The sequence below is a fragment of the Diprion similis genome, chromosome 8, assembly GCF_021155765.1.
Source record: "Diprion similis isolate iyDipSimi1 chromosome 8, iyDipSimi1.1, whole genome shotgun sequence".
Taxonomy (NCBI): domain Eukaryota; kingdom Metazoa; phylum Arthropoda; class Insecta; order Hymenoptera; family Diprionidae; genus Diprion; species Diprion similis.
The window spans coordinates 5,172,097-5,193,246 of record NC_060112.1 but is presented as its reverse complement, the minus strand read 5'-3'; the positions used below and the strand labels follow the sequence as shown (position 1 = coordinate 5,193,246).

Genomic DNA, 21,150 nt, shown 5'->3' with positions numbered 1-21,150 from the left:
ATTTTCATGACTATGAAGTGTTCGTTAATTAAATACAGGAGAAATCATTTACCAAACTATGTAATCATCAGATTGATATGTATTTATATATTGCATCGACTGAGAAGCGGAAAGAAAAGAAATTTCAGTGACGGTTTATAGCAAAATTGAATCATAGAATGATGTATAATTGATTTTCAAATTTACGGATAGTTGATCATTTCCAGTCAAGGTTTGTGATTTTGTTATTTTTTTTCCGCCTCAGGAAAGTATCGTTTAAGTTTAATTGAACTGAATCAATTTCAATTTCACCTTTCTAATTCTCATGCAATCGTTCTTTCCATTCATCATTTTTTCGACTAAGCTAGATTTTTAAAATATACTTCAAATAGGGTATAGAAGCTTGGTATGATGAAAAAAAAAAATTGGCATGTTTTTCTTTGCCGTTTTACTTTTAAAGCTTGAGGTAGTTTGTACTCTTAAAATTTCGTTTTTTCCTGCAAAACTCTGCTTAAACTTTCCAGACAGAAACAAAAAAAAAGATTTTGTAAGAAAAAAAGAAACAAAGAGATCAAAGATAAACTGAAATTTTTATACAGTATATATAATGTTTTTTCGAATAAGTTACTTCGAAGTTAAACGAACGTTAAAGGTTAAATTGAAGCTTTCCGCAAAAAGAAGATCAATACATATTTCTCTGATCGAGAGAACGAGAGAATAGAAATAGAAATAGGAAATCTTTATGTATTACAATTATTAGTAAACGTGAGGATTAAGGTAGGGAGAGTATAGCTGGTTGGCAGTCACAAATAGAGAGAAAGAGAGAACGAGAGAGAGCGAGAGGGAAAAACAGAAGTGAATTGCAGAAATTACACTGGCAAACGAGCGTACGTAACAAAGCCCACATAACCCAGCGGGTTGTAGATTTCGCGGGGAATGTACGCAAAGCGCGGTGGCGAATTCGCAATTCAAAAATTATATTTTCCGTTCGATGAATAATTTAATATATCCCCGTTTGTTATGCAAATACATATAGTCCTCCAGTTTGCGTGGTGGTTTGTAATTTGAAAACGTGCGAGCGGTACGCTACCATATTGCATGATTGATCGTCCTTCGGTTACCCGAAATCATTTTTCCTACACCCCTCAGCCTCTGCCTCTACAGTTATACTGAGCTATTTACGTGGCACGTGTCGTTTGCATCTCCCATTCGCTGTGCCGAAGTTTTTTTTATCAAAAAATTACTCGCCTCTCTAATAATAATTTTAGTCTCTCAAGTATGATGTTCTTATATTTTGCATTGCATTTAAATTCAAATGCATGTTTCTATGGTTGAATTTTAATGAGAAATACGCGATAAAGTTGCATCGTATAAATTCGGCTATGATGCACTTACAAGACAGAATGTTCAACGAAAAATTTAAGAGCACGATGATCAGTACAGAAGTAATTGGCGAAACAGAATACGATTGAAACCTTCAACAACCTTTGAAACAAATTTTTTGTATAAATTAACTGAGGAGTTGAGAAAAACCATCAGTCTGGGACATACGATATACCTACGTTTGAAGTGTTTGTTCATTCGAACGTTTTTCGAGAAGAAAAAAGTTTCCTCCAGAGTTTTGAGGGATTAATTACTGAATGAGCTGAATTGTAACATTGAAACGACCAGCATGACGATCAAATCTTTTCGACCTCGTTTTTCCTTTATCCTTAATTAACCGTTTTTCAAATACTTACCGAACCTCGGCCCATTCGGTGGCGTACGAAAAACGTTGGCACAATAAGAGAGAAACTTTCGCGCAGAAGAGTGTAAAAATAAAGACCAATCATTTGCGAATAAATACATGTGCACGTATATACATGTAATTATACCCGTGTATACTGTAAACATATATATACATATCTATATACCTATGTATCCGCAGAGTTTCGACAGGTTTGAATGCGGAGACCGAGAAGAGAGAAAGAGAGCGAGAGAGAGAGAGCGAGAGAGGGGATGCAGAGATACCCTTCACAAATTCACAGTATGCAAATGTATGTAAAGCGGTTGGATACCGTGTTATCCACGGCAGGGAACATAGGGGTGCGGGGGAAGAGGGTCCAAGAATAGTGCCGAAGGTTTGTTCGTAAACAGGGCGCGCAGTATTTCAGCGCTGGTTATACAAGGTATAAAATTATCATAGTAGATACCTAATTGTTAATTACACTGGCATTGTTAGCGCGGAGAACAATCGCGAGGAGAAGAAGGGCGGGGAGGAGCAGAGTAATTGCTACATATACACAGCTTCAAACTCTGCAATTTTCTTACTCATTCTTCGAGACTGATTAGAGAATTAGATAATACCGGGACTGATTGCATAATTCTACTTCGCTGGCTTGGTGCCCCAAGATGAATTGCTGGGTGGGAAAATGAGAGGAGGAAGGAGGACCCGGAAGGTGGGAGAAAATCAAAATATAAGATAAGGAGGTGCAGGCGTAGGTACGGAATTTGGCAAATAACGTAAAATAAATTAAATTCACATCGGAATCTTACTTGTAATTTTAGCGAGTCGAAATAAATTTGAACAGGTTTCTCTCGGACTTAGGCGAGAGAAAAATTTTAAAACGATACAAGGATTTGGTTTAGAAGGCTGTACTGTACAGCGGAAGGACTAGTTATGCAAAAAAAAAACATTGTCAAATTTTTTCACATTATGAATTTACGGTTTTTTTTTTCTCCCTATTTAGAAGAGATTCTTTTGATCAAGTGCAACTTGAGTTCAACTTTCCGAATCTTGATTTTATTATTTCTCTGTTTGACTGATTTTTCTTTCAACCGTACCATCGATATATACTATTATTTTAGTTATAACTAATTGCGAGAAAACATTCCGACTGGCAACACGACGTATTCGGAAAATAATGTAATCTTTTTAAAACATTCTGTAAAGGGTGTTACACCATGAAACTATGCGATCCAAAGTATTGTTTTCTGAAAGGTGAAGAAAACTCACGAAGAAGCTTACCGTTTAAGGGGATTAGTTGGTAAAAAATCAGTGCTTTTGGTTCATTTTCTCACCAAATATTCATGCATTAACAATGAGTATTCATCAAATTATTGTATTCGTAAGCTACAAAGATTTCTTTGAAACTACATAAATTCAAAATACTGGGATTAATAACAAACGCTTAGCTATAGCATTGATTTGATTCGAATAATTTGAAAACTGTCAAAAATCGGGTTGATTCGACCGATTTTACTCGACGTTGATCAATGTTATACAGAAAACCATTTTCTATAAAGCCAATGAAACAGATTTTCATTAATTTTTTTTTCAATATTGTCAGTTCTGGATTATAATTAATACCGGTGCAACGCTATAAAATGAAAAATCCAATAAAAAAAAATGTTTCAGCGGATTTTTCGAAAATATTCTTCTGATTAAAATGAGCCACCGTAGACTGAGCTCAATCGATTCAACTGATTAGCAACAATCATTTTAAAGAAATTTAAATTGAATCATCCGATATCCAAGCGGTTGTTATTGATCCTATTATTTTTTATTTTCATTTTTTTTTTTTAGTTGCGTATTTTTAAAGAAATCTTTTCTGCTCACGGGTATAATAATTCGTCGAATAGCCAATGTACGTACGAGTATTTCGTAAGAGAATTGATAAAAGGTATCGCAAATTGGTCAACGAACATCTTCAAACCGAGGGATCAAGGCGTCGAAAGGCATAATTGGCCCTTGAGAGAAAGAATGTATTTCGTTTTTCTTCCCTACCAGTTTTTCTATTCTTTTTCATTTGATTTTTTTGTAAACATTTTTATTTCTTCTGCGCGAATCCTCTTCCGCTTGCGAAGGACACGCTCAACTGCACACGTCCTTACGCCGCATGCAGTGGGAAAGAGAGAGAGAGAGAGAGAGAGAGAGAGCGGGCAAGAGGGCAGGAGGGTGTGGGGGAGGGATGACGGTGCCGCTGCAAGGTGTACATACGTGCAAAAGTGATTTATGCGTTCACGCGTGTTTCGACGAATGTTTTTCACCTGGTGAACTGCTCCTGTGCGCCGATGCAGTTGGCAGCTCGTTCTGACCACCTTTTTACTCCCGCACTCTACGGACGCGATGGAGTACTAATGAGTAATGGGCTCATTGTCAGGCCTCTCACCAGCCTCTGAAACCGCTCCACACTCTCATCGAGGAATATTATTCAAGCGAATAAGAAAGGATTGATTATTATCAGTAATTAGGTGCTAGGAACGCTGATGAAATCGTTGGGAAAAAAATTATACCTATACAAAAGTCACTGCTAAGTATAAATTTCGAGAATTGTGCTTTAACTCTCAAACTAACTTTCTCGAATTCACAATTAATGTAATTACATTGCAATATAATTTTATCAAACCTATCATGAAAACCGATCAACATAAATTTTTCGAACAAATTTTCTCCATTTTCGTTAGATAGATTAGAACAAAATATTTATTTAAATTGACGGACAAATTTCATTTATACTCAGGAAATTTTTCTCTTCTTTTCTATGTACGAAAACTTCGTACTGATATTGAAATTTTACAGAAAGTTTTGCATCATCTTCATTAACAGGATCAAATCAATATAAATTCTTCACCTGACAAACTAATTGTATTTCTATACAAAAAAAAATGTATTTTTCTCGAACTAATTTTCTGTTCTTTTCATATTTCAACAATTTGTACATAACGCTTAGTTTTTTGTGTGTTCGTATATCAAACGTTTTATAGAATAGCGGTCAACCCCCGTTTCACAGCTGACGTAATTTGTCTCCATCTGCAGGTTATGGTTGATTCCGCCTGCATGACGACTTGACTTTTTAGAGCGTGGTTAGATTTTCTTCGGCTTAAAACGCGTCATTCACGCAACGACGACAGCTGTGCTGAAATATCTGTGAAAATCTTGCACGATTATTTGTTGTAAATGATTCGTGAAGGATCATTCATGAATTGGTAGGTTAATGTGTTCGAAACTGTTTGAAAAAAAAAAAATAATAAATGATTATCTGGTGCAAAAATCATATAATTGAAAAAATAAAAAAAAACATTGAAGTTTCCACGTATCTATTATTTTTTTTCCCGATGAATAATCGAGTTCAGCGGTAAAAATCTCCAGGATATAATTATCGGACTTGGCTTGAAGCTTTAAGGAGTGAATAAACGTCGTTCTGATTTTGTACGCGTGTTAGAATATCGAGGGAAGATACATGATCCAGGAATTGGATAGAAGAAGTACAAATGTCACGTTCAGAAGACGGCCGCTTGCAGAGTGCGGAATACCAAGAGTGCAGAGAAGTAACGATGCGTCAAGATAAAAAGGCGAAGAACGAACTGAAAGGTTTTTGAAATGGCAAAAAGGAGAGATCGCAGCGCCTTTTTCAACCCCTCTCTTATTTCTACCGCAATCTTCCATCCTTACGCCCGCGTCTGGTCCGATGCTTTTCATAAAGGTAATTCGTTATTTCCGTAATTACGAGCCATGCAGCCTGCATGGCAGGACGTCATGCTGCCGCTATTATCGTGTCTATCGTCGTTAATTAAGTTTCTGTTGATTTATCGTACGACGCTCGATCTCTTTTACAAAAAGCTCTTCTCCTAGTCTCGCGATCAGCCGCCGCAATGATGCACCGCTCTGATTATTCTGTCCAGAGATCCGGCAATGAACCGCCTATACATAGGTTGTATATGCTCGTTTGCTTTAAACTAACATCAACATAGAATATTAGCTAAAAAATCTAGTTTTGGTTCTATCCCTTGAAACTATGATTCCCGTTTACGGTAGAAAAGAAAAAATTTCGGGATCGTATTGTAGAACTGATAACCAAAATTAGAGTTAGGTAATTAATTTCAAATTACATCTCTAATACGTGATTCAGAGAACAATAAAATACAGATTCAATTTTTAATTGGAAGTACATAAAACGCAGATCCATTTGTATTTTGTAATCAATGTGATTAGAAAAACACAGGAATCAAGTGCAATTTGCGATGTAAATGTAATCAATTCCAAATTGCAACTTGACGATTTGAACCGATTGAACCGCTGCATCACGACTAAACATTTTTCTCGGGATTTTCAGTGCGCCGGATGCAGTACCGCGTTATAGAGGAAATCAATATCGTAAATCCGCGAGTGATTGATCCTGTGGGAGGCACTTGCGTGTCGGTGTTTGAAAAAGCGGGTAAAAAAAGGAGAGAAAGCATTGAAAGTCCGGCAGAACTCACCGGAAGCGTGTTTGGAGGATGCGGTCGATCTCTGGAGGAGCCAGGATTGCAGGGCGAGTCGCTCTCTGTGTCGACAGAAGAATTCAGGCCGGATGTTGTGGCGCTTGAGGAAGTCGTCGCACCGCTTCAGGTCTGCCAGAGCCTTCGCGGCGTCGACGACATCCTCGTTATCCTCGTTGTCCTCGAGGGAATCTGCGTTTCCGTTGCTGGCCGACGAGCTTCGCCTCGAAGCTGAACGCTCCTCGTAAGTTTCATCCGGCAGAAGCATCATCCCCGTGTTGATTAGTCCGTTGAAACCAACCCTCGAATGGTCGACTTGGTGACCCGCAGTTGACGCCTGCAGCATATTATGCAGGAGCACAAAGTGTTTCAGCATCGCATCGCTTCGCTTTATTCCATTACGGGCGCCTCGGTCGCGTCCAAAGCACATATCGCGTCCGGTGAAGTGTGTCGCTACACCCAGGTGACCGTGCAATCTCTTGATGGATGAGCCAGCCTCCCCACTTCCGGGCCTTTTAACCCGCCGGACGCCCTAAGGAGCAGCATCGTTATTACACTGCAGAGTACAAGATTTCGATGGGAAAGTATAAGGAATCGAGAGGGATTCGAATCTCGGTCAAAAGAATTTTTATAGCCTTTTTTTCGAATGTTTGATGATGGTTGAAACGATTTTTATCGGCTTGTTATAGGGATTTCAGGGGATTTTTTCATTAACATAAGCTTCCGAGTACTTCCGGGTAAAAAATGGGCTTGTTGGTAACCGACCATAGTAACCCATGTAAAAGTAACCTGTCAAAATAACCCATGAAAACAGTGAACTTAATCCATAACAAAAAAATTGACCATACATTAAATTAAATTAAATTAAATTTCAAATAAGTAAAAATATGAATTATCACTAAGAAATGATGCTAATGACATTTCATTTACGATTGTTGACTGGGTTGTTTTTCTCTTGGTTTCTGATTTTCCGGTTATCCTTATCTTCGATTGATTTGGTTCTGGGTTATATTTGTCACGAGTTATTTTTCTTCGGCTTGGCCTAACCTGTGCGGTCATCGGGATGGAAATAAGACTGTATAAGTTATCGGCTTCTCTGGGCACAATATTCCAGGAACTACGGTATGCGGAGCTAAAACTAGTACACATTAATTAACAATAACATGGCACGTGGGAGACGCAGCGATTTTTCGTTAAAACATATTTCGCAACAACAAGGTCGACGGGATCGCTTTACTGTTACCAGACACGCAAACCGGAGTAATTAATAGTCTCAGTAACCAATAACGTTGATTGTTGCCGATGTGTGTTAAACGAAAGAAGGAAAAAAGACCTCTTACGTACTATATTACAGAAAATATTTCTGTGGAAGTTTTGTTTGATTTTGAAAATTTTTATTTGCAATCAAGAAGATTTCGATTTGCGATAAATTCAAATACCATGTGGATTTCGTGAATTTTTATGGGGTTTCGAGTATTGTCATGGTCTTCTTATGGGAATTCTATGGTGTTTCCAAAATATTTATGAATATGCGAGTACTGCGACGCGTGACATGTTTGCAGGGTTCAAATCTAAAAATCAGACTATAAAAATGGCAGTATTAAAGAAATGAGCAAACTTTTTAAATTGTGCTTGCTAATTCAAGGATGATATACGTCTCCGTTTGCGGTAATGCAGTTCCCTCCGCTTTTACAGAGGAATCGTAACAGGAGCGCGGACGTGAGTCGAGTTAGACAAAAGGATATATCTTTTGAATGAGCTGCAGGGAAGCGAAGCAAGCGAAGGACGCCACCCACGGTGAATTACAATTGGTGATATCCTTGCTGACCGCGTACGTTAGCGTTGGTACTGCATCACGACTCTGTTCAAGTAAGAAACGGTAGCTCGATCACGAGTCGAGAGTACAGCTATACGAGATCTGCACGTCTCAACTGCTGAACGAAGCTGCAAAGAAATATCTCTTCGTGTCTAACGATTTTGAATTTTTTTTTTAACAAGTCTAATATGGGACACAATTATGTTATAAATTTCTATGCTAGTAAAAGAATTCGTCAAAGCAGCATTTGAGTTAGTTTTCAGCCCTTTGATTGATAGACAAATTTATCATTCGTACGAATTTCATGAGCAAGAAAAAAAAAAATTTGATTTAAGATTAAAAAAAAGTTATCGCGATATACCAAATCAGATATTTTCCAGAACTTGTTTAAACGTGGAACATCCGTTATTTTTTTATTAATTTTTTTCAATGTTCAGAAGTTTACAAAAAGAAGAATTGCAAATTTGAATAGAAAAATTCATACAAACGAAAAAAAAGGCAAAAATAAATATCAGAACGTTGAAATTATACTAATACGAAAAGTTTTGGCAAATTGAATTATGTGTGTGTACCTATATTTTCTTGTCAATGAAAAATAGAACGGATTTCTTGAGCAAAATTTATTATCTAGTGTGCATAAAAGTTTTTCGCCAGTGTGAAAAAACACGCATTCTGCATAACCGGCGCGAAGCTGAAACGCTGTTTCAGTCCCTTGAGGCGATCCTTTTCTTCTTGGTAATAAATGTCATTCAACCAATGGAACACCTACTTCCTATATTTTGAGAAATTGGAAAATGTACGAGGGTAGGCGGCGTGGCGTCTCGGATGAATAAATGCAGTTTATCGACCGTGAAAGCGTCTAACTGCATCGCATCGGATTAGGTGTTTTTGCAAAGTACGGTTGGTTAGTTGAAAATTTATGTTTACATTACATAAACCGTCCAGTTACGACAAATACCGTTAACACGGTTATTCTCCATTTTCGGATAACTCAACTCTACTGACTGATTCTCAAAGTATTTCTGACTAGATCCCATTTCTTTTAGAAATTAGCGATTAATCGTGGGGCAAAGTGGGCCCTTTAAGAAAATAATCCCTAAAATCAGAGTAAAATGTTTAGATTAATTATGATTTCCGAATAATTTATATTTAAGAAAAAGTTCAGGGGGGTAACTTTATCCCTTGTTGTCTACAAAATTTTAAGGGGCCCACTTTGCCCCCTAATTTTTTGAGATATCAACATTTTTAAGGTGCCCATTTTGCCCCACCCTCCCCTATATACCTAATGCTGAAAATTTTCCAGTCTCGTAAGTTTTCACGATTACTCAAGAAAATTTCAGAGCTAAACTTGTTATCAGAGTTCCAACAAAATCATCCCCACTTGATTAAAAATTTTCATTGTCACTAATTATTGACTGAAAATCAGTAATAAGAATACCAACGATTCGTATTTCATTGTCGAATGTGAATCAACGATCAACAGCTGCAAATATTGGCAAATCGTTGGCGAAGCGTTGCAAAACCGAGTCTTGCAGATTTGCACGCGCTGCGGTATCGCAGCTGTGCATGGAACACAACGGATGAAAGTCTCGGGTTGAAAATGTGCAACATTTTGAGTAACACTTAGGCGCTCTCTCCGTTCCCATGCATGTTATGGATTACACTATTCTTTACCTCGTACGTTCACGAGTACGAAGCCAGCCTGTGATTAGGCCCGGGGCCTTAAACGCCCACAACCCGAACCCCCGAGCGGCCAGGCTCGAAACAGTCTTGCTGAGTACCGTTCCCTCGTGAGAATAAATTGGCTGAGAAATCAGATGGAATCGCAGCCAAGAAAGCGCTGCTGCTGCTGTTGCACGACGTCATTTTTTCAGCCATTATTGTCAAAAAATTTACCAACGTTTCGATTATTTTATTTACAATTTTGTGGTTTCCTGGAAGCAATTAATTTCTCCGTGAATTTCGAGACTGATCTGCGTGAAAAAACGGTAGAGAACGGTAATCGGAAAAATTTCAGAAATTCCGAGTCACGGACGTAAACTCTACATTTTTTTTTTCATTTTTTTATACTCGTCATTTTCTTGTTCTTTTGCGCACATTTAGATATACATGAAAAATCCGGCAACTTTTTGTCGGTGAAAATGGAGGGGCAAATTGGCTAGAAGGTGCTTGAAAATTTTTCATTTGTAAAAAAGCGAACAAGTTCCAACGAAATTTGAAGAGGGTATTTTTTTTATAACAGGAAAAAAAACAACAGAGGAAATAATGGTTCACTATGAAGTATGAAATAGGGTCTGACTGGTAATAGTGGGTGTAGCAGAGGGGGCCCTCGAGATTATCACGATGTGCTGATGTTCGAAGCTATTACTTATCTCCGAGGCACTTGAGCCCCACCCCCACCTCCACCCCCACCCCCACTACCGCCTCAACGCCACCGTCACGGCTTGATTCTTATAGATGAGCCATCAAACCCGATTTGTCCGTTTACGTCCGAACGGTTCGTCTCGCCTCATTCGAACTACGACAGTTTCAGATTAAAATCAATATCGGCCATGGGAGCCGATGTTATCGCGGTGAAGGGTTTTACATCAAAGATACCGATATCGTTTGGTCAAAATTGCATAAAAGAGACTAGAAATTATGGAAAAAGAATTTTGAGTGGTGAATGTGAAGTCGATATTCTGTTTGAAAGGGATTCATAAGTAGTAAAAATTTTGTATTAATGTCGAAAAGTCAATTAGACGGTTTTTTCGGTAACTCAATGCCTTAAAAAATCGATACTGTGCCATATTCATAGAATTATAGGGCTATAAAAATTTTCTACATTTAATGAAAGTACTGCGATCATCCTAACAAAACTTGTTTTATGAATAAATCGTACCGAGTGTAATTAGTATCCTATAATGATTGAAAAAATATCAAAAAATTAAAGGAACTTGTGTTGAATTTATGAAATTTACGAGCAAACGATGAAAACCTTTTCCGACAACGGAACGATAAATTTTGAATCGTACCTAGTCCCAAATAAACTCGCTAAAATCCATGAAACTCTACCATCAACTTGTTATTACTAAGACTAATATTTTTGTTTTCTTTGTTTTCTTGCAGAAAATTTTGAAATCATCTTCAGCGAAAGTGAAAGAAACTCTTCAAATCACGTCTATAAGCTCGAAACGCATCGCAAATCGTTCGTTCCTTCAGGACTTTTGGAACGTTGAGCGAGACTTGGGAGCATCCAGAGTTGGAGAGCAGGAAGTGAGGCTGAAGTGAAAAAAGTGACGCCACGCGAGCAATGGATATACGTATCCACCGTTTCGTCCTCACCCATCCATAGAGCTGCGAGTTTTCGCCGCAGTAGTCCTTTTGCAGGACTGCATGGGGTGCTCCCGATGCCTTGGACGGGAGTTACATTCGTTCCGGAAGACTCGCGCAGAGTGTCTTGATACATCCAGACGAAGAAGCCAGTAATACTGCTCAATCCACGGTCCAGACAAGGAAGAAAACGCGTAAGCACGAACAACGGCAAAAAAGCTTAATTAAAATACCAGGAATCGTGTTGCAGCCGCTAATAATTCCGCTACTGACATTTCTCGCTTGCAGTTGATGGTGTTGCGTATCTACTGCTTTGAATTTAAATTCACCCTAGACCACCCTTATCCCAGGTAACCGCTATAGAATACCACCCTTCGGGAAAACTGAGTTCGAATTCGATAGAAAAAAAAAAAAAATTGTCGTTCTAAAAAATAATAAAACTGCAAATTCAATCTACTTGTGTGTACCATATATGTTTGTTTGAAATTCCCATACATCGGCCATTTGCAATAATAACTCTTCCAACTTTTGACACCCACCCTGAGTATAACTTAGTGCGGAGAAATGTGTTCTAAATTTATTTTGAACAATTAGGAATCTATCTGATATTTTACTTTTTGCTGAACAAATGATAAATTTTATTCGATTTGGTTAAAGTTTATTTCAATCAAGTTATAAATTCCGTTCTTTTTTTTTTTTTTTGCAGCATGGAAAGATAATTACGAACAATGGGGAACAACGAAGATGAAAAAAAAAATAAAAAAAATCATTAATATAACAGTTATATAAATAAGAAAAGAGTAATTTATTTGTTCTCAATTTTGGGTCTCGTCATTACATAACATGTTACATAGAATAAAACTTTTACTTTATTATAAATAGCACGCTTGAAATGAAACATGTACCATTTACTTTTGAAGAATTTAAAACAATTACTAGGTTTCGGGTTGCAGTCAATTAAAATAGAGAAAAGAAAAAAGGATAAAAAAAATTGATCCAGTTCCCGTTTTTCTCCTTTCTGCGCGCTTCTGCTTGAAGGGCCTTTCTTTCAATATATCGCGATCGCGTGTCCTGCGATGCACCTTATAACCCTGACCTCTGCTCCTTCAGGCCTGAGCGCCGTGTGTAGCATATAATTACGGGGTCAGGCCAGACCGACGAGCAACAAGCCCGAATCTCTCCGCCTTCCATGCAAGGAAAACACCATGCATCGTCCCCCGTAACGCCCCATCTTCCCATCACTGGGTATTTCGGATACCGATTGTTGTCGATGCGATGTTGCACATGAGTGTTGAACTCGTGTTGACGTAAGTAAAAAAGTATGCCAAATAATGGAAAATTTTATAGATTTTCTTTTTTTTTCATCCACTACGAGGGGATGAATGAAAAATTTATCCTTATCATAGAAATTATATAATATATCTAGTTTTAGTATCGCTGAGTGGGTGACGTCTCAATTCAATCACGTACAAAATTGTATCGAATTAAACATGCGATGAGTTTATGCAGAGTTTATTATCTGAAGATAGGATAAAAAAAAAAAAAAAAATCATAACGCATTCATTTATTACACCGGCTTGTCGACTTTTTGTTATCGTGTGTGTTTCTTGAAACCGACGTTCCTGTTATGACGAATCGGAACATGTGAAATTCAGTCATACTGAGATCTTAATTAATGGTTCGAAAGTAGTTTAAAAAAACATCTACAAGCCATGATTGATTCATCGATCAAATTTTGTTTAGCCATTCGTCGTCGACAAGCGGTAATCATATGTATTTCTTTCTCGATAAGTTGTTTTTTTCAATTTTTTTCATATTCAGCCTCGTTTCAATATTCTTCTAGCATCGACTCCTAAAGTTATTTCACAGGCTATTGAAAGTCTCGAATCAAACTCAACTCGCATTTTAATATTATACCAACCATTATATGACAGGTAATAAAATTATCATGACTAATTAAATTATATTATCAAAGACATTCGTATCCTGTATACGCAGAAAAACCAACTGGACAAAAAAAAAAACTGAAAAAATTTTTATAAATAAAATGGGGACAATGAATTATACTTGCAGATTTATTAGAGATATAAGGTTTTTTTTACGTTGGTAATAAATTTCATTGGTGATGTTTGGAAAATTATTTCAACATGAATAATAATTTTTGTCACATATAAGGTTTGTTTGGCTTAAATATCATGTATGTAATATTTATTTTCATGGTTCATCGAAATCGAAATCGAACCAATGTCTTCGTTGATTTCGATTGAAATGTAATATCTATAATAAATGTTACCCTGAAACGAAATTGACTTACGATAAACATTTGTAATTTAATCTGTACAAATTAAACATAGATTTGTTTCATTAGTTTAGTTCTTTTCTTTTCTACGTCAGTTCGAATAATTGGGTTTAGCTAATTTGATTGAGAAAAAAAAACATGTAAATCAGAATGAATGAAATAAAAAATTTGAAAAACATTCGTAAAAACGATCGTTGACAAGTAGACGCCCGTGTCGTTGGACCGTTAAGTTGGATTGGCTCTCGAATGATAGCTGAGAAGCTGTCCGTGTTTGGCACACGGATATTTGCATTCTACTAGGAACGATCTGAGATTGACGATTAGCCGGTATATAAAGTTAAGTCGGGCGCGTAGACCGCCTGCAAACCTACCTTTGCACACACACTCGCGTATTTTATGCACGAGTATAATCCGCCTGCCTGTTCGCTTTTATCAAAGTTCTATCTACGCGAGGGGTCCAAGCGACTTGAGAGCAAAGTCTGGACATCGTGCAGCTAACAAGTATAAGTCAGGCTGCAGGTACATGTTCCTTCCCAAGCTGCACATCCTCTTCTAAAAGCGAGTCGCTTACCATTCATTAAACAGATTGCCCGAGAGTAATAAATAAATGAGAATTGCGACTGAGAGTTCGATCAACCTGAATTCAATTAAAAGAAACGGTTCATCTTTAAAACGTAGCAAAATAAGAATAGTGAAAAAATGACATTTTTAAGACTGTTGATTTCGACTGAATAAAATTTTGACGATTTTTTTTTCACCAATTATTACGTTACTGCATATTAAGTTTATTCATTTTTCGTTATTTTGCAACCGAGTCAATGATACAGTTGATTTGACATTGAATAATTTCTTGAGATATCCTCGTTGGCATGTCAATTATTTCTGACAAGCATGATTAAATAGAATCAGATTGTTCGTGTGAAAAATTTTGAATCGAGTAAACGATCACTCCTAAAACGATGCTGAAGTCCATTCTTATCAATTGATCGTGAGTAAAATTTCACTTAGTTTAACTATAATCAAAGCTTGCTTGCAATGCCGAAGAAAACTATCCAAAAAGTGTTCGTTTCATGTGAAAATATTTAATACTTGGTAATTCAGTTATTGCAATACATTTTTTGGCCTCATTGTTTCGTAAAACAAAACGATTTTTTATAGAAAAATACGCTGACTGCGATATTTTCACATCAGTGATGCGTAGGTTTTGATAAAAGTAAAAATAATTCACATTTTACTCAGTCGGTAATATCTGACTATAGCACTCTCTTAATTCAACGAACTAAACTTGGATTCACTTCAAATGGATGAAAAACCGAATACTAAAGGTGCACCAATGAAAGTTCAACTGGTTTTAGATTGGAATTGACAAGATTAAAAGCCATCCAACTGAAACAAGGAATTAGGAAACTCGCTGCGACCAAAGCGGCAGTTACGCGGTCCTAACGTTAACACAGTCTCCACAGCCACAGCATCCATACTCAGAGAGTATAACATTCAAGGTTAACATAGAGCGGGTCACCGCCATTCCATTGTATTGTAATACAGTTTAAACGCGTAATAGGGCATGCTTACAAGCATTTTCTGCATACCGGGTGTGCCGCTACACACTTGACCCAATGCTTAACGAACATCTGCAGCGTTTTCTTTCGGTCTCGAAGGGATGAATCTCCCCCCCCCCCCCCCCCCCCCCCAAGGGTTGCGAATTCGACGCGAAATTTCCGCCCATCCAATTTTTCTCTTTTCACGTAAGTGATTTATTGTGTATCTCTTTCTATTTCCTCCAGACAAACGCAGGAAAATTATTCTATACAGAAATAAGAATCACAGGTTAAGATTCAGGATTTTTATTCATTTTTTTCTTACGTTTTAAACGGCTGGCGCAGCGGGGACGAGATACAGAGAATTCAGGAGAGAGCATTCATTCTCCTGTCTCTTCCGCTGTATTCATTTCACCTCGTTAACCGCATGAAAAATACATAAGTCCTATTAACATTTTTTTATATTCACTTTTTTCGAGGCACTGATCAGGGGTGTGCACGTATAAACTAAGTGAATAATCGTCCGCGATTATATGTGGTCCGTAAGGTACGTGCTTGTAATAAATTCATTGTATTTTACTCTCAGGTAAAGTGAAACATAAATGATTTATGCCCCAAAAATTTCACGCGAATATTCAATTATTTCTTATGAGAGAATGACGAAAATATTTTGTCATATAAATAAAATTGACTGGATTCACAAATATTCTGCCCAAGATTTCATTGAGTTATGCGGAATTTACTCACAGATTTCAAGAGTGGTTAATCCTTTAGGCTAAAATTAACAAACCTGAATCCTAATTCGATCAATAGTTATTATTATACATCAAGGATAAACGGGATTAAAGCATTAACTTATACTCAACTGATTTTCAATGTCAGCTCGAGCAAGAAATCAACGATCCTAATCATAAAAAAAATTATTCATGTAAATATCGATCTGATAACGAAAATATCTAAAAGTTGTAATCCGTAAAAGTTCATATTTTTCAACATATTTCTCGGTAATGCCTTAATTAGGAAAAACTTCATTGATGAAATAACAAAGGCCTAATAATTTCAACAAGTTTTTCTTCCCGGACTAATAAAAAAAAAAGGGGAAAAAATGGAGAAAAACGAATAAATGTTTATTTATACCTAATACCAGATATATATATATATGATATCCACAACTGAGAAGACCTAAATTTTCGTAACATCAGCCAGTTTAAGTGTACGAATGAGACGAGTGAGTTTCGGCGCCGGCTGATTTTCAAATTATAAAAAAACGAGGATCAAGAACTGAGTGTAAAACAACCGTCCGTTATTCTTAAACGATTGCGCACGGATTACGTGCTCTTCTGAACGGTGTTGTTAGAGGCGGAGGCGGGCAGGAATTATGCATGCCCACCTTACCTCAAAGCTCAGAATTTGAATACGAATGCCCCGAAGACTTGAAAAGAGGTTAAAATGAATTGTACCAATGGCTTTGGTTTCTCTTCTTTTCTTCTCATATCTCGGCTTAACCCGTTTTCACAGCTAGCACAACGTCTGCATCAACTTTTACCATTATTTTCTACCTTGTTATACTCACTGCACCTGCATTATGACGTGAAATTTCTCACTTTCGACGTTATACGTCCGTCTAAACTTCACCGGAAGATGAAGTAAAATTTTCTCAACCTTTTTGAACAAGCAGAAATCGACAACAACGTGGCAAGAATGAATTCTCAACAGAAAGATTTATTCGTTCGAATGAAAGTCGGCGAAAAGAAAGTTACAAAATGGTTTTTTTTTTCTTTAGTCTATATATATTTACGAAAAAAATGTTTATTCTAATGATACCAGCTGTGTTCGAAATTATTGGAAATTAACAAACGATATAATTTCAATTATGCAACTTTTATTTTTCGACACGCCGAAACTAGTAATATTTCGGCTTCAGGCAGCATCAGCAGCTCCCTTGAAACTATATTTATGAACGACACGAAGAGACAGATTTATGTACAGTGATCTATTGGTACATGGAATTTGTTACGGTCTCTGTGTAAGAATATCTCTCAAACATGATCTCGGGAACGGTTTACTCTCTTCTTTTTTTTCCTCTCCGATGATGATCGCGGAGCGCTCAACAAACAAGCAGGCTGACAAAAAACACATACCCGAATTCTATTCCTGGACCAATTAGAACGACAAGGTATACTCGAAACTCAAAGATTTTCATCTGGAAACAGCTAGTTTTTATTTTTTTATCCAGCGACCAAATATTGATAATTTTTATTAATTTTCATCACGATAGTCTTAGGTTATTTATTCTATTTAGCGAATTATTATATTCGTAATTTATTAATAATCATCTCTTGAAGAATACAAAAAAAAAGAGAATACTGAAATAAATTATTCACATAAGCTTATAGATACTGATGTTCCATTTTAAATCACTTCAAAATTTTTCATATTCTATTTTACAACGTTACACATATATCGTTTATACTCAACGAATGGCAAAGTTCAATGGACTACTAAAAATAAAATAAAATCTGCTTCAGTGATTTGATAGAAGATAGTGTTCGGAATAAAATGAGTCATCGTAGATTGAAATCGAACAAATTTACTCGATTTTTAATTATTTTCAAGTGATTTGAAATTAAATATCGACATCTGACAATGAGACTTTGTTTATTAATTCCAGTATTTCGTATTTTTGCGTTATTGAAGAGATGTTAATTTGATAAATACTCAATGTACGATTATCCTGGAATGAAAATCTTAAAAAGTATCAATTTTTTGGCGAACCAATCTCACCAAGAATTTGCGGAAGCTAATCGTTCGCAATTTAATCTAATTTGGAACTTTATTTCCCGCAGTGGTGAAGGGTGATTTAAAGTTTTCAAATATTGTTTTTTTCTTTTTTCTAACAATCTTACGGTGACTAATTCCGTTATACTAGATTAAGTCAATGTCCTTGTTTGAAAAATCTCGATTCTTTGTGGTTGACGACAACTTCTGACAAGTCTGTATTAAAGATTCGTTTTGTATCGACCGAGCAGCACGTGCAAGGGTATTTTGCGGGGGTTTAAATTGGTTGAAACCCCCTGATGAGGCAAAGACAGGCACCTGTGCAGCCGTTATCAATAATCATCATTACCCTCGACGACAGTGGGCGTACTTATACCGTGAAGATGATCGTTTCATCTCTGGACCGATGATCGAAGATAGCGAGGGATTAATAACTCAATTCTCATATGTAACTCATCTCGTAGGTGGATATATAGCTCAGTAGAACGGTAAACGGTTGTTATAAGTATACATTTGATGTTACGTAGGGATCACTAGGATCCAGAATATTAGGATTTCTCAGCCTATGAAGTATATGTTCACATATATAGATAACCAACGCGTGGGTCGGTGACTAATTAAAATTCGACCCTACATATATATATATATATATATATATATATATATATATATATATATATATATGTATGTATATACACAGATCCACGATGATTGATCTTGCATCGCACGAGGTTACCGGAAGTACCGTGTAAAAATAGTTCAGGCCCACAAAATGGATATGATTTCTGTGTGAAGTTTCACGTTCCATCACTCTTTAATTACACAGATGAATTCGAGCTGTGCTTATGATTCGTGCAATATCTAGTTTCTGGTTCAGCGTATGGCCGCCAGATGTCACTCTCAGCTATCGACGTTGTCACTAAACGAGAAATTAGCTAGTCTATCAAATCCCTCTGAAACGTGATGAACTCTCATCCGGCATCGAGTATCTTGTATTGTTGTAACAGATCAAGGTGAAATGAATGTCCAGGGAAGGCACGTATTTTTTCTTTTCAATTAGAATTTTATTTTGTTCAATTCTACAATGCAATAGCCTCAGGCAATTGTCAAAAATTTATTACGTATCAAAATTAGCTACAATTTAATAATACGTAGATATTGGGCGAAAAAAAAATAGAGAAATGATCTGACAATGTAATCCCTGTATGAAGCTATCAAGAACTTCTTCTACTTAAAACTCGTAGATATTTTAACTGTTTTTCGAATCAAGGAAATATCGTTTGTATAAAATTCAACTTAATTACATTCGCTTGTCTAAGCCTCTGAGACTTTGTTTAACGGTGTCTTGTCAGTTTTTTTTTTTTTTTTTTCTCACTTTCAGTTTGTACACTAAATCGTTATGACTCGGTTAAACAAAGGCGAGCTCTTTAATGAAGATGATAATTCTTGCATCGGTTCGTGCCCACACGTACAAAATACACCATGGACAACGTAGACTTGTCGAGGTTTGCACGAACTGGCGATAGTCGAGCATTGTAATGGACCAATTAAAGGTATAATTTTCGAATTAACCGTTTAATTGAATCGCGAGATGAAGTTCATCGCGGTGGCAACGCGAGCCGGGTACATAAAAAGGAGAGTTTGAGCCCACTGCGCGGACCGCAGAAACGCATGTAACGTTGTATGCCGTATTAGACGTACTCCATACATGTAGAGGCAACGCGTAAGTAGCAGCACTGCATTACACCGTTATACATGCGTTTATTGGTAAAGTCATTTGCAATTAACTTTCAGAGCGCGAAATCCTTCGCAACAATTATCACGCCGTCCCTCTGCAGCAGGCCTGAATTCTCGATCCATTGAACACGGCACCGTGTGGATATTCTTATTTTCAATTATTTTTACAATCTACATCGCTTCACCGAGATTAATTTCGTTCCATTAAAGTCACTGAGATATTATGGTAAAAAATAAGTTTCGTTACAAAAACAGTCAAATATTGGAACAATTATAAGAAAATTCTTGATACTAAACTGGTCCACATTATTTAACGTTATTATAATTGTCAATTACAGATACTTTCTTATTATAGTACTACTATAATTTCTTATTACAGATACAAAATTTATCTTTATCTACGACTTCAAACAATGATTTTCGGTTATCGTGAAAAATTGAAACTATAATTTCAGAAATTTGTCGTGACTGTAATTTATGGAAACCTATCCTTTTGGAAATGATAAAAAAATAAAAATCGCCAGTTTCTACTGTTAATGATCAGGTATATCGGTTAGTGATATTGATCATAGATATTTTGTATATGTATTATTGATTTGGACATTCCTCATTGCACCCTTACGAACAATATTAGCGGCATGAAGATTCGCTCCGAAGCTCATCATTATAACCATTCGAGTTTTTATTGGTTTCTCGTATACTCTTTGGTAGGATTTCCACTTTTCGAATGACACTGCACCTCGACCACAACTGGCGTGAAATGAATTGTATCGTATACTGTTATTTCAATATTACATTCTGATTTTGGTAATCAGTAATTATTTTACAATACCTTGACAAGTAAAATTGACCGATTACGACAAAAGCTTCCAGTATCACCATTTCCACAAACGACACTCACCTCGGACGGAAGTTAATCCTTACAGAACCTCGTTTCCAATAAGCATCACGATGTTTTCGTGACAGTATCTCCCATCGATCGATCGATCAGGTATAAACGGATCGATCATCACTCCACGTTTGTATCACAGTCCACAAATCAGTATCACTCGGGAAAACAAACATTGATCACCTGCATCGGAATAGTTCAGGGTATTTGGTACGTAGCAATAAAGTTAAGGAAAAACTTTGAGTAAATTTTTGTCAAATGTTCGGTGTCCAAAAACAAAGCGGGAACGATTGATCGTCAACAAAACGGTCCGCTGGGAAGTTCGCTGTGTTCAGGGTGGCCGGAATCAAAGGGGGTTGAAGGGTTGCGTGGATACTCGGAAGCCCGGATGGTCAGGTGACAGTGCGAAGCACGCTTCGGGGTCCCGGAGGAACGGCTGAGAGGACTTCTCGGTGAACGATGCGCCCGGCGCGGCTCGCGGTCCTCTCACTGAGAAGGCCGTGCTGCTGGGCCCGTCGCCTCGACGGGGCCCGAGAAAGAGGAGACCGGGATATCACGTGTC

The 21,150-nt window shown here is 37.0% G+C and overlaps 1 protein-coding gene across 1 annotated transcript; it reads right to left on the bottom strand.

The window, feature by feature from the left end:
* Positions 1 to 4,687: 4,687 nt before the first annotated feature.
* LOC124409043 lies at positions 4,688 to 20,848 on the bottom strand. Its single transcript, XM_046886436.1, has 3 exons — positions 20,601 to 20,848; positions 6,220 to 6,775; positions 4,688 to 4,794 (listed from the first exon to the last, which is right to left on the bottom strand). Exons 2-3 carry the CDS (start codon positions 6,647 to 6,649, stop codon positions 4,688 to 4,690), a joined length of 537 nt encoding a protein of 178 aa, XP_046742392.1. The 5' UTR covers positions 6,650 to 6,775; positions 20,601 to 20,848.
* Positions 20,849 to 21,150: the final 302 nt, after the last annotated feature.